Source organism: Capricornis sumatraensis, chromosome 2 (assembly GCF_032405125.1).
Source record: "Capricornis sumatraensis isolate serow.1 chromosome 2, serow.2, whole genome shotgun sequence".
In the NCBI taxonomy this organism is placed as follows: Eukaryota; Metazoa; Chordata; class Mammalia; order Artiodactyla; family Bovidae; genus Capricornis; species Capricornis sumatraensis.
The window spans coordinates 189633513-189647318 of NC_091070.1; the positions used below are offsets into that span (position 1 = coordinate 189633513).

The 13806-nt window shown below is 42.0% G+C and overlaps 1 protein-coding gene across 2 annotated transcripts in view; it reads left to right on the forward strand.

Moving 5' to 3' along the window:
- Positions 1–13806, forward strand: part of DAB1 (DAB adaptor protein 1) — a 295796-nt gene that overhangs the window by 152432 nt on the left and 129558 nt on the right. For both annotated transcript variants that reach the window (XM_068965481.1, XM_068965482.1), the window contains exon 3: positions 4278–4376. In XM_068965481.1, the coding sequence (XP_068821582.1) occupies positions 4278–4376 (99 nt within the window). The remainder of the gene's footprint in view (positions 1–4277; positions 4377–13806) is intronic.

Sequence of the window (13806 nt, forward strand, 5' to 3'; positions counted from 1 at the left end):
CTTCCTTGGTGGAATCCAGAGGACGGGATGCTCAGAGGACCTGAAAGTGCAAAGCTCAGGGGCCAGTCTCTGGGTGTAAAGTGAGGAAGGTATCTGTATCCCCTTCTTAACTGGGAAAAAGTGAAACTTACCATGAGTTTTCCCCCAGAGACTGTACAGCTGATTTAACTACTAGGGCTGAGACTGGAGACCAGGTTTAGTTCATGGAGCTTTCTGACATACCATTCTAGATATATGCTAGGCCTGCAGCCTGTTGTGTGGGCTCACCTGCTTGACCTGTTCCCTGGGGATCACAGTCATCCCATCACGGGCATGCACCCTTGCTGCGTGAAGTCTCAGTTCTTCCCTGTGCAGCATCTTATTGGACTCTCATGGCAATCCCTGACTGGACAGGTCAATCCTGCCTGGTGTGCCTGACCCCGTCTGTGTGCATACATTCCTTCAGTAAGATGCTGCCTCGGTGTGACTCCCTCAGGGATGCCTGCATCAGTCATTCCACACAGTGCCCAGCACATGGCGTTGTTTCACAGTATCAGGATTAGTACCATTGGTGATGGTCAGTCAAGTTTGCTGGCTCTCCCTGCATGCTGCACCCCGTGATACATGCAGTACGTGCACGGTTTGCTCTTGTTAAAAGTACGAGTAATCTCACTTAGAGTTCTCCTTCACTACTGCATCTGGAAGCTGGGGGACCCACCTTTTTTTCATCCATGCTACCCCATAGAACCCTTCCAGAGGAAGGGACCCTAACATTGAAATTCAAAAGATTGCTGTTGGAATTCCCTCTATGTCTTCTTAGTCCCACGAGGTTTGGGGCAGTCACTTGACCCCCTGACATTTTGTCATATGTAAAATAAAGGAGGTAATCCTTCCTTCCTAGGATTGTGGGGTGAGCTAAATTATGTAACATGTAAGAGAACTCCTTCCACTTGGTAGATACCCAGAAAACACCTGACTCTCATTTCCAGGTTCCCAACAATGACTTCCTAGGCCAGGTGGCTAATATTAAACCCAGAAACCCCAAAAGATGCCTATATACATATCTTCTAATTCTCCAACCAGCCCTGTCACCTGATCCTCCGTCGGCTCTGCCAAACACCCTGGGGAGGTGTGACCCTCCGGCAGGCTGTCTGGCGGCAGGCTTGCTTGGACTTCAAGTAGTTTTTCAGGGCTTCACTCAGGGTTGTGTCTCACAGGAGAAATGTGCTTGGTAGAACTGGAGTTTATTTTCCCCAAAGATTGTACCATGTACATCATCCTTCTCTCTTGTATTCGTCCTGGGAAGCTGTATCACCAACAGTCCCAAGCGGAAATGCTCTCAAACATGCTCTTCCTATCCCTCTTTACCTGCAGCCATATTCTGCCAGGGAATTCTTGGAACCATTTGGAACAGGAAGTGAAGGGTAGCATTAGCTAGTCAGCATCACTGTGTGTTGGGAATTAGTGCGGTTTGATGTTAGGTAATTCCAAGAGCTGGGGGTTGTTAGGACTGTTTCGGAGATGGGGTCGTTGAAGCCACTCTTTTTGACCAGAGGAACTGTGATATCTTCACGTTGGAAGGACTCAGACAAGAAAGAGAGGCTGCCTACCCGTTGCCACAGTCCTTCCAATGCCTCCATTTATAGCAGGACTACTTCTTGTTCTCTCTTTTGCATACTTCTGGATCCTGAAGTTGAAGGTCAGGCTGCAGAGCGATGGCAGCATCAATTACTTTTCTCCAAATCAACCTAAGAACACAGATCTCAAAGTCAAGGTTTTCATAGATTCAAAACCTAGATTGTTCACTACTCGAGTGAGGGGAGAGTCACTTCACTTGTTTGAGTGCCTTTTTTATTCCAGTCTCCATTCTTGACGCTGAGCACGCAGAATGAATAAAACAGAGTTCCCATTATGCCTGTTGAGCTTTTGTCCTATTGGACAGAGGCAGACAGTCAACAAATGAATATACAGTATGCCAGAGGGTTCCATAAGGGAAAAAGATGCAGGGAGAAAGATCAGATGCAGTTTGGAGTGGAGGGTGGAGGGGTCCGAGACAGCATCTTTGCTTGGGTGACACTGAAGAGAAATAGGAACTACCCCTGGGGTTGCAAAGACTCTGAGCCTTCTCCCATGGCCATAAAACCATCTCTCAGTGAATTTATGGGAAAGCAAGCAGCACACTGAGGAATCTAGAGACCTTTGAACAGGAAGAGGGGTTGAAGACACAGAGGGCTTCACCTGGAGTAAGTCACCCGGTAACTATGTAAAGGGCAGTCATTGGAGGAGGGATCTTATGTCAGTGGGTACATCCCTAAAGGTCAAAAGAGTAACACCAGGTAGGATTACAGGAAAGAGCTCTGGGCTTATTAGAAGACGTATGTAAGGAAGTAATGACTCTTGCACCAAGAGTGTTGAAAGTGGATGTGTGGTCTCAACTTTCTAACCAGTTCTCTGTACCATCTTGGAACTGTCTACCCAGCTTATCGAACATCATTTTTCTCAGCTGTCAGTTCAGAAATTTAGACTGATTACTTTCAAGGTTTCCTGTGACTCTAACATTCTGTACATCTGTATGTCGGAGGTACCTGAGGATGAATGGGTGACTCCCGAGGGAGTGAATTTCTTGTTACTAGTTCCCAAACCGAAACTGGACCACAGATGCTAAGGGTTGGTTTTGACATCCTACAGTGTACCAAGCACAATGTACTAGGTACTTTCCACATGTTTTCGTTTCCTTTTCTCAAACATGCAAGAGAAGTATTTACATTCAAGGAAGCAGAGCTAAGAGTTAAGTCATTTGTCCAAGATCACAGCCAGAAGTATAATCCAGATGTTTCGATTCCTTAGACTATTTCCAGTACCCAGAGTGAGTATAATCACACAACCTTAAGAGAATGCCCCTTCCTTGTGCTGGTCACACTGCTGACTCTGTTCCAGAACATGCTGTGCTGAGAACAACACAAAGGACTTTTTTCTCTTGGGAATATGAAATCATTATTATTTTAGACTTTACTACTCTGAAAAAAGCCCAGAATGATTATTGGTGAAAGATGGACTTAATCTCCCCTTCTGTGGAAGCTAGTAGGGATGAAAGGGTTAGTAGCTTCAAAACACCTAATGCAGAGTCTGCAACAGTCCTAGAGCATAAAGCTCTTGAATGTCCTCATCCTCTGAGTCGTACCCTAGTATGATGCCCGTGAAAAGTGAAGTGAAAGTGAAAGCCTCTCAGTCGTATCTGACTTTGCAACCCTAAGGACTATACAGTCCACAGAATTCTCCAGGCCAGAATACCAGAGTAGGTAGCCTTTCCTTTCTCCAAGGGATCTTCCCAACCCAGGGATCAAACCCAGGTCTCCTACATTGCAGGCAGATTCTTTACCAGCTGAGCCACAAGGGAAGCCTGTGCTTGCCTATAATTGGCCACCACAGAGGCTAATTTAAGAAGCAAGTGTTTTTACTCTTAACTTGCATCATATCAACTTTGGAAGGGACTCTTAATAGCACATTCATATCATAATTTCTTGAGTGCCTCCCACCCTCCAGGGACTGTCCTAGGTACTAGAGAGAGAGTAGTGAGCAGAGTAACATACTCACCTTTTATGACATTTACCTTCTAATGGACTCATAGACATATCTTCAGTATAGTAAAAAAAAAAATTTTTTGGAAAAGTGGAAACAGGTTTTTGAGAAATAGAAGCTCTTGGTAGGTGCTTTTCTTGAAAGCACAAGAATGATTGGGAAAATGGTAGAAGAACATACAAAATATGTGGGTTAAAAACTCAAGCCATAGGCAGATGACGATCACATTTTTCTAAACAGACTTGAGACATGCAGTCTGGCAATATTTTTTCTTTTCTTTTTAATCTCTATAATTAATTCATAGGAAAAGTTTTTTTCCAGAAGTATGAAATTAAAATCACATTTAGGAACATATCCCATGACTCATCTTTATTTAAAAGGTTAAAACCATATCTAATACAAAACCCAGAAAAGATCTTAACAAGAAAACCATATTGTGTTTATCCTAGGATCTCAGATTCTGAGCCGACTATCTAGGCACAAAGGAGGCACTCTGTATTCAGATATTTGTTTATACAGTTTTTGAGCAGTGAGGACAAGTGTTACCCTGAAACGTCAAGAGGATGCAAGCCCATTGGGAAAGATAGTATGGAAGTGGGGACGAAAAAGAGTGTGCATGATTGGTGGCATTGGTTCATGGTATCTGACATGCCTTTGGGACCAGAGGGAATTTTCAAATGAAAACACGAAAGTAAAAACCACATCCTTCTTTTCAACAGGGCGTTGTTGCTGGCGCTCGTTCCAAAGGAGAACACAAACAGAAAATCTTTTTAACCATCTCCTTTGGAGGAATCAAAATCTTTGATGAGAAGACAGGGGTAAGTAAAAGAATCACATGGCATGGTGAAATTGAATCCATTGACAGATGTGCCCTTAAAAGCCTCCACTCTTCTGGGCAGGAATATCAAACAAGCATAAAAACACATAAAGCAACTGACAAACTTGATCAACTGTGATCGTTCATCAAAGGGCGGCCCTTCCCTGACTTGGCCACAGTATGACTGCACCGTGTTTCTTACAGTGTAATTGGGATAAAAGTGTCACACAGTCCTGGTAATGCAATGGGAGATTGATGTGCTTTGAAGAGCAGTGGGTAATGTGACAGTTTCAGTTAAATTTCCTTGTGTGTTGGCAACTTTAATGACATGCGTCCTAGAGGGAGATGTATGGGGGTCTTTTGACTTGGTCAAAGCATTCAGACTCCCTTGAATTGAACCTGTGGCACCTTGCAATTGGTGTCATCAAAAAGAATAAATGGAGTTTTCAATGTTAAAAAAAAAATCTATCACTGCATGATGAGGAAATGTAAGGGCTGATCTGTGTGTTGAACCCACTGAAGATGTGGTTTGTATTTTCATCCACCTCCTGGCAGCAATTAGCTCCTAGGTTTATCCCCAGGACTTGCCTAGCATTGTTGACGCTGTTCGTTGATGGTAAGGGAAAAAGAGAAAAGGTTTTTATGATCTGTTTTGTCCAGAGAGCAAGAGTCAGATGGACATGACTTTCTTTTATCCACTCAGTGCTTTATAGTGTCTAACATACTTCCACCTATATCACGTCCTGTGAACTTCACAGGTAGTTTATCAAGCAATGTATAAACAATACTCAGTTAACCAAGCTACTTAACCTTGTCATTTTGCATTACAGATTTCCCCCTTTGTTCTGACTCATATTAAGAGACAATAAGGTTAGCAGGATGATAATTTAATAGTAAAAAAATTTATTTTTTTGAAGAAAAGTTACTCCTGATTAGTAATAGCATAGACACGCCATGGTCTTGTGGGATCCTGGGGGCAGAGAGCTTTGGAACTGTAGAAACTTGAGGATATTATTCATCCTTTATCATCCTTCATGGGAGTGAACTAAGTAATGTGGGTCATGCCGAAGTGAGAGATACTTTCACAAGGATTCATATACCCTGATATATGTCATCATCTCCAGTCTCTTCCCAAGTCCACACCTGCCCATCACCGTGACACTGGCATCACCAAAGGGACAGAAATGACAGGGATAGAGTATCAGATACTTTATCTTGTATATCTTACTTTTTATTCTTGTGTTTTGGGGTCTTGTTATTCCATCATGTACCCCAGCATCAAATAGTCCTAATCACCAAACTTTAGCTAATGAGTAGAGGTAATTTATATTCTTTACTTTTATCTAAATCCTCACTCAAGGGTGGCTAAACTGGCCCCAAAGAAAGATACCACCAAACCTTGAAATGTGATTTTTGATTCTTTCTTTGGACACACACACAAAATACCTGAAAAATCATCATTTCGGCTCAAAGCCATTTGGCGTTGTTGGGAAAAAAATGTCATATCCTAGTGGAGATCCTGGATGAAGGCAGAATTAAGTGTTATCTGTCTGACTTAGTCTGCTGGCTTACCTTAGGCTCATACCTTAGGGCTTTTGCAACCATAGCTTGTTAATTTGTCTTAACACAAGTCTAGGGAAGACTGGTAGAGAGGGCTGAACGTTCAAGCCTGAAGTAGAGGTGAGTGTGGGGCAAGGCACTCTGTATTAGCAGGGTTGATCTCTCCAAAGACTTGTTCAGTGTTCTGTGTGACCCAGGGAACAGAACCAAGACTTGGTAGAAGTTTCTAGGAAGCAGTTTCAGTTTATGAGGAAGAAGAGTTTCCCACAAGTCAGAGCTGTTCAGCATTGAGATGGACCACCTTCTGTGCAAGTGAGTACACCATCCCTTGGAGGATTCAAGCAACAGTCATACGATGGAGATATTGTGGAAGGAAGTCAAGCAGAAGTTGAGGTGTTGACCAAAGTCACATCTTAGTCGATTCCCCAGACTCGTTTTGATAGTTTGTTTCTCCTTTAAATCCATCCCTATTGGATGTGACTTATCTTCAGATAACTGGAGGTTATGAGCATGAACAATTTACTAAACTGTTGTCATTGCCCAGCAGGGACCCAACTGAATTTTGCAGAATAAGAGTCTCAGTGGTGTTTTGTCCTACTTATCAAAGAAGTGGAAAACTGGGTCTTTTTCATTTCCAATGACAAATTTTAGTTGTTTATCATGTCAGAAGTATTCCTGTTCAAGCTTGGCTGTGCTATTTTTTTCAAAACCAAGAAAAGAAACATTAGCAGAACGTGACAATAGCTAGAATTTTAAAAATCCAAAAGCTGTCAAAAATGTTTTGATCCCAATTAAAGAGACCCTTTGCAGCAATTTACACCTTGTCTTGAATTTCAAAGGGGTTCTTGATCCCAATCCTTATGTGAGTAAATTTTATTAGTAGTATGTTGCAGGAAATAAATCAATATCAAAAGCTGTCCATATGTTCAGATATCTAGGTATTGCTAATATATCAAAAGTATCAGTGAGAATGCAGAAAATGTCATAAATGAGCTCACTGTTACTACTAATAGTAGGAACAATAGCAAATTAGGAGTAGAAATGGTTTCATGTCAGTATGTGACTAGGTCCTCAAAGCAGACCAATGTGGGAGTGATGTCATCTTCATTTCACAAATAAGGAAATTGAAATTCTGGGATTATTCCTGATTTGACTGGAAACTCAAATCAGACCTTCCAATCCCAAATGCTATGTCTTTCCAGGGAAACTCACTAGCTTTCTTCTCTCCTCACTTGCAATTTTATTCTACTGTATGATTATTATGTGTGCCATTAAAAATCATAAATATTGCAGGAGCCTAAAGTTAAGTCTGTTTCTTGGGATAGAAGGCAGTGGTCTGATTCAACTTTTCAAGATAATTCCACATTCTGTTGCCAGTCACAAATGGATTTTGCTTGTTCACTTAGTTTAGCTGGCACTGATTTGTCACTATTATGTGCACCATTTTATGCATATTATGTACATTATAGCAATTCTATAAAGTGCTATTATTAGCACCATTTTACAGATGAGAACACTGAGGCCCAATCAGTTTAATTATACAGTGCTCAAATGGCAGAGCTGAGATTCAAACCCAAAGTCCTTGGTGCTAGTAAGGTACAACTAATAATTACATATTTTTCTTAGTATTTGAACTCCTAAAACAGAAACATTATAAACTAGGTGGCTTATAAACAACGACATTTATTTCACAGTTCTAGAGGCAGGAAAGCTCAGGATCCTGGCCCCAGGATTTGAAGTCTGGTGAGAGCCCACTTTCTCATAGATAGTGCCTTTTTACTGTGTCTTATCATGGTGGGAGAGGGAGGATGCCTTCTAGGGCCTCTTTTATAAGGGCACTAATCCCATGTATCAGGGCTCCACCCTCATGACCTAATCACCTTGCAAAGGCCCCACCTCCTAATATTAATGCCATCAGAATTTCAGCATATGAAGTTTGAGCACACACTCAGAGTCAGACACGACCGCAGCGACTTAGCAGCAGCAGCAAACAGACCGTAGCAATCTCAAAGTTTATAAATGATTTCCTTTCATATATATTAGAGCAGATTCAGTATTATCCCTGTTTTACTGTCATCATTATTCACTTTCATTTTAATGAGCTTTCCTGAGTGAAGATAATAGGGGTGGAATTACTGCTGGGACTGTCTTGTGGGTAGAATGTTGGCAGGGTAACCATGGTTACCATGTGGTCAGGAAAGACTGCAGTGGATGCTTGTTCTGTGCTACATAATGTTCTGTTTCCTGAGGATTCAAAGATGAAGAAGATGTGTCCTTGTCCCTGAGGTGGTGAAACCAGACTCACAAAATGAACTGACCCGTGCTGAGACACAGGTGTGAATGGAGTTGTCAGTACTCAGGGGATGGAGACAGAGCTTTGCTTGAAATAATCAGGAAAGTTTGCACAGAAAATGGCACCCTGATTTAGCCGTGGAGCAGTGAATTGGAGAGGACCAGATAAGCAAGTAAGGGAAGAGGAAAACGTATTTCTAAATGTGCAGATGTCTAAAGGAGAAAGGTGTGTGTGTGCACGCACGTGTTCATTCTTTCCTTCAGGAAATATTTATTGAACATGTGTATCAACACACAGGGTAACAAGGCTGTGTATTTTTGCTCATCACTCTTATATATCTGGTTAGCACTTGAAGTCCACATAGTAGGTGCTCAGTAGCACCTATTGCACACAAACTAAAATGACTTAATGATCATGAATCAGCAAGTGTATGCAGAACAACTAGGGCATAACAGGGGAGAGGTGGAGAGTGGCCCAAGGTTGAATATTGTCCCTCATAATAGAGGGGTGAAAGTGAAAGTGAAGTCGCTCAGTCGTGTCCGACTCTTTGCGACCCCGTGGACTGTAGCCCACCAGGCTCCTCCGCCCATGGGATTCTCCAGGCAAGAATACTGGAGTGGGTTGCCATTTCCTTCTCCAGGGGACCTTCCCAACCCAGGGATCGAACCCAGGTCTCTTGCATTGCAGGCAGACACTTTAACCTCTGAGATGATGTTTAAATGCAATGGCTGCACTTACATTTCGGAACTGGTTTAAACTCTTATTTTTCTGTGAAAACCAGATATTACCCTTGTTTGTATCTCATCAAAAGCAGGACTGTTCTCCCTTTATTTCTAACAATATTTGGAATGGACTTGGGGAGAGCAGCTGAGGTGGAGCAAAGGAAGGTGGTCCTAGGGAGGGAGACAGGAAGGAGGATGAAGGGGCTACAAAGCAGATGCTGGGACCTGGGATACCCTGTCATCCTGAGAGCTGCTGAAGCAGCACACAGGACTCTCAGGGACTGGATATGGTGATTAGCCTCTAAGCAAGACCATATGGTCTACAGCAGGCCTGTAGACAGGCTTTCATGATCCTGTCTCATTTGACACCCAACAATTCTTGGAGGTTTTATTACCCTCCTTTTACAGATGAAGCTTCCCTGGGGGCTCAGACAGTAAAGAATCTGCCTGCAATGAAGAAGACCCAGGTTTGATCCCTGGGTTGAGAACATTCCCTGGAGAAGAGAATGGCTAGCTACTCCAGTATTCTTGCCTGGAGGAGAATTCCATGGACAGAGGAGCCTGGCAGGCTACAGTCCATGGAGTTGGACATGACTGAGTGACTAAATGTTTTACAGATGAGTCATCTAAAATATAAGTACAGTGTGTGGCTTGCCTGAGGCTACACTGAGCAGCAGAAATTGAATTTAAATTCACATTTGTAACTCCTAAGCTTGTTCTGTTCCTTTTACCCCAGAGATTCTCCACTTGACTGGTTCTATACCCATAAGGGCTGTTTTGGAACTTAATGTAAGCATTTCGGGTGTTCACAACTTTGGGGGAAGGGGGTGCTTATATAGGAATTCACTGGAGGCAAGGATGCTAGACACTCCACAACGTACACACATTCACACACAATACAAACATTTCCTGGCTATATGACTTTAAATGCCTTACCACACTTTCATGTACGTGAAAATTTTATTTATAATTATCTGAATGTAAAACCCAACTCTACAAATAAAAATGTAACTTCATATTCATAATAGTGCATTTTCCAGAGTGCACCTAAACAGAAAGATGTGCTTTGTTTTGATGGAAACTCGCCAAGAGTCGGTGGTCACTTTGGAAAACCACTCCCCTGTGATTGCTCTTCTTATTAAGTCTACAGTAGGGCACAGCTCCCCATATCTAACCATCATGTTCACAGTTCAGTTCAGTTAAGTCGCTCAGTTGTGTCCTACTCTTTGCGACCCCATGGACCACAGCACACCAGGCCTCCCTGTCCATCACTAACTCCCAGAGTTCACTCAAACTCATGTCCATTGAATTGGTGATGTCATCTAACCCATCTCATCCTCTGTCATCCCCCTCTCCTCCCGCCTTCAATCTTTCCCAGCATCATGGTCTTTTCAGATGAGTCAGCTGTTCACATCAGATCGCCAAAGTATGGGAGTTTCAGCTTCAACATCAGTCCTTCCAATGAACACCCAGGACTGATCTCCTTTAGGATGGACTGGTTGGACTTCCTTGCAGTCCAAGGGACTCTCAGGGTCTTCTCCAACACTACAGTTGAAGAACATCAATTCTTCAGTGCTCAGCTTTCTTTACAGTCCAACTCTCACATCCATACATGACTACTGAAAAAGCCATAGTCTTGAGTAGACAGACCTTTGTTGGCAAAGTAATGTCTCTGCTTTTTAATATGCTGTCTAGGTTGGTCATAACTTTCCGTCCAAGGAGTAAGCATCTTTTAATATCATGGCTGCTGTCACCATCTGCAGTGATTTTGGAACCCCCCAAAAATAAAGTCAGCCACTGTTTCCACTGTTTCCCCATCTATTTCCCATGAAGTGATGGGACCAGATATCATGATCTTTGTTTTCTGAATGTTGAGCTTTAAGCCAACTTTTCACTTTCCTCTTTCACTATCATCAAGAGGCTCTTTAGTTCTTCTTCACTTTCTGCCCTAAGGGTGGTGTCATCTGCATATCTGAGGTTATTGATATTTCTCCCAGTAATCTTTTTTTAATTTAAATTTATTTATTTTAATTGGAGGCTAATTACTTTACAATATTGTATTGGTTTTGCCATACATCAACATGAATCTGCCACGGGTGTACATGTGTTCCCCATCCTGAACCCCTCTCCCACCTCCCTCCCCATACCATCCCTCTGGTTCATCCCAGTGCAGCAGCCCCAAGCATCCTGTATCCTGCATCGAACACTCATTATCAGAGAAATGCAAATAAGAACCACAATGAGGTACCATTTCACACCAGTCAGAATGGCTGTGATCCAAAAGTCTACAAGCAATAAATGCTGGAGAGTGTGTGGAGAAAAGAGAACCCTCTTACAATGTTGGTGGGAATGCAAACTAATACAGCCACTATGGAGAACAGTGTGGAGATTCTCCTGGTAATCCTGATTCCAGCTTGTGCTTCCTCCAGCTCAGCGTTTCTCATAGTGTACTCTGCATATAAGTTAAATAAGCAGGGTGACAATATACAGCCTTGACATACTCCTTTTCCTATTTAGAACCAGTCTGTTGTCCCATGTCCAGTTGCTTCCTGACCTGCATACAGATTTCTCAAGAGGCAGGTCAGGTGGTCTGGTATTCCCATCTCTTTCAGAATTTTCCACAGTTTATTGTGATCCACATAGTCAAAGGCTTTGGCATAGTCAATAAAGCAGAAGTAGATGTTTTTCTGGAACTCTCTTGTTTTTTCCATGATCCAGCGGATGTTGGCAATTTGATCTCTGGTTCCTCTGCCTTTTCTAAAACCAGCTTGAACATCTGGAGGTTCACAGTTTATGTATTGCTGAAGCCTGGGTTGGAGAATTTTGAGCATTACTTTACTAGCGTGTGAGATGAGTGCAATTGTGCGGTAGTTTGAGCATTCTTTGGTGTTGCCTTTCTTTGAGATTGGAATGAAAACTGACCTTTTATCTGGACTTATTTGGCTCTTCTTTATAAATGTCAAATATAAAGGAAAGTTACTCTTCAGTTGCTAAGTTGTGTCCAATTCTTTTTAACCCCATGGACTGCAGCATACCCAAGCTTCCCTGCCCTTCACTATCTCTCAGAGTTTGGTCAGACTCATGTCCTTTGAGTCAGTGATGGTTGAATGCTTTCTTAAACCAAAATTTATTCATTAATTAAAAGAAGGCTCATTGTCATTATGTTCTTCATTTGTAGTTGTAACTAAGCCTTTATATATAGAAACATTATTTTTTGATCAGAAATCATCATTTTTTTTATTCTTTATGTTTTAATTAGGACATTTTGATTTGCTTAAACTTTATGTGTGTAGTTAGATTATATAATCATTACCAGACAATACAGTAAGATACAAGGTACTGTTATATAAAAAGGAGGTTTTCATCAGATAAGGTTAAGAATCCGTGTATAGATCATGCTGCCATTTCCTTTGGTTTATTCATTTCACAAATACTTATTAAGGGAAAGGGACATTCTACATGCTGGGTGGGGATGAACTAGCCTGAAACCTTTTCTTCAAGAAACCTACAACCTAGGAGGTAAGACATATATAATTAAAAACTCAAGGCAAGAATAACAAGAGAAAAATGCAAAGTGATCGTGAGAGTTCAAAAAAAGAAATTACTTCTTCCATCTGGAAAAAAAAAAAAAAAAGATATGGAATGATTTAGGACCAGAGGGTTGATCCTTGAAGAATGGGCAGAGTTTCAAGTTGAGACGTAAGAGGACCAGTGAGTGACCAGACAAAGGGAATTATGAGAAGTGTTTACTGAGGCCCTAGAATGAGAAAGCAATGAAGGAGGCCAGGTGTGGAGAAGAGAGATGGCCAGATATTCTGGACTGGAGGATGTGAGTTTGCTATCAGTGAGATAAAACTGAGAAGGTAGGCAGGCCCAGTTGTGAGACCTGGAATGTAAGACCAAAGAGCTTTGGTTGAATCAGGTCCATTACAGCTCAGTTATTATTCAGTATATTCTATGGCCCTGAAGCTGCACTAGTTACAGAGAGGTAAGGACATGACTGTAAGGTCATCCTTGACCTATAAGCTGCCTTTGTGCAAATCAGGGGAAAATCCCTTTCTTTGGGGCTCACTGCCTGGGATGACTTTTGCTGGGAAATGGCTACAATAATTAGACATGTTTTTGATAACTGTGTGATGACTGGCTCCCCATAGAGCTGTGCAGTGCACCCCCTGCTCCGCGGAAGGTAGCAGATCTGGGAGCATCATCCGTGCATGAGCAGAAAGCTGGGGTCCCGTCTTGCCATTTCTTGTACCCACCATGCACTGCCCAGCTTTCAGGACTAGCTCAAGGAGACCTCTCCACTCTGCACATCCCTTTGCCCTTCATCACTCAGTGAATACCTCAAGGTCCAGTAATGTCAACAGCACTAACAACAGCAACACAGGACAATAGTGACCACTTATCAAGACCTTTCTTGGGCCAGGTACTTAATTAAACTAAGTGCTTTATGCATTTCATTCTCCAAGCAGGATTCATACTGGGTCTGTCTGAATCTACAGCCCACACTCCTCACCACTGTGGTACTGGCAGCAGAGAGTGAACAGAGTGGAAGGAGCTGCCTTGGATCTGGTCATGCCCAGCTATGTGGTCATAAAGCAGTGCGTTTTATGAATGACTCTGTACCTCTTTTGCTCATCTGTAAGATGGGGATAATCAAAGCACCTATGTTTTAGGGTTGGTGCAAGATTAAATTTAATCACTTTAATTTAATCATTTAAATTGTGATTTAATTTAATCACTTGAGACATAGAATTGTGCCTGTTATAGTAAAAAGCTCTAGATATTAAATAATATTATATTATTAGTTCTATTAATAACCAAATAATAATAACACTCTATTGTTCTCTCTCTGA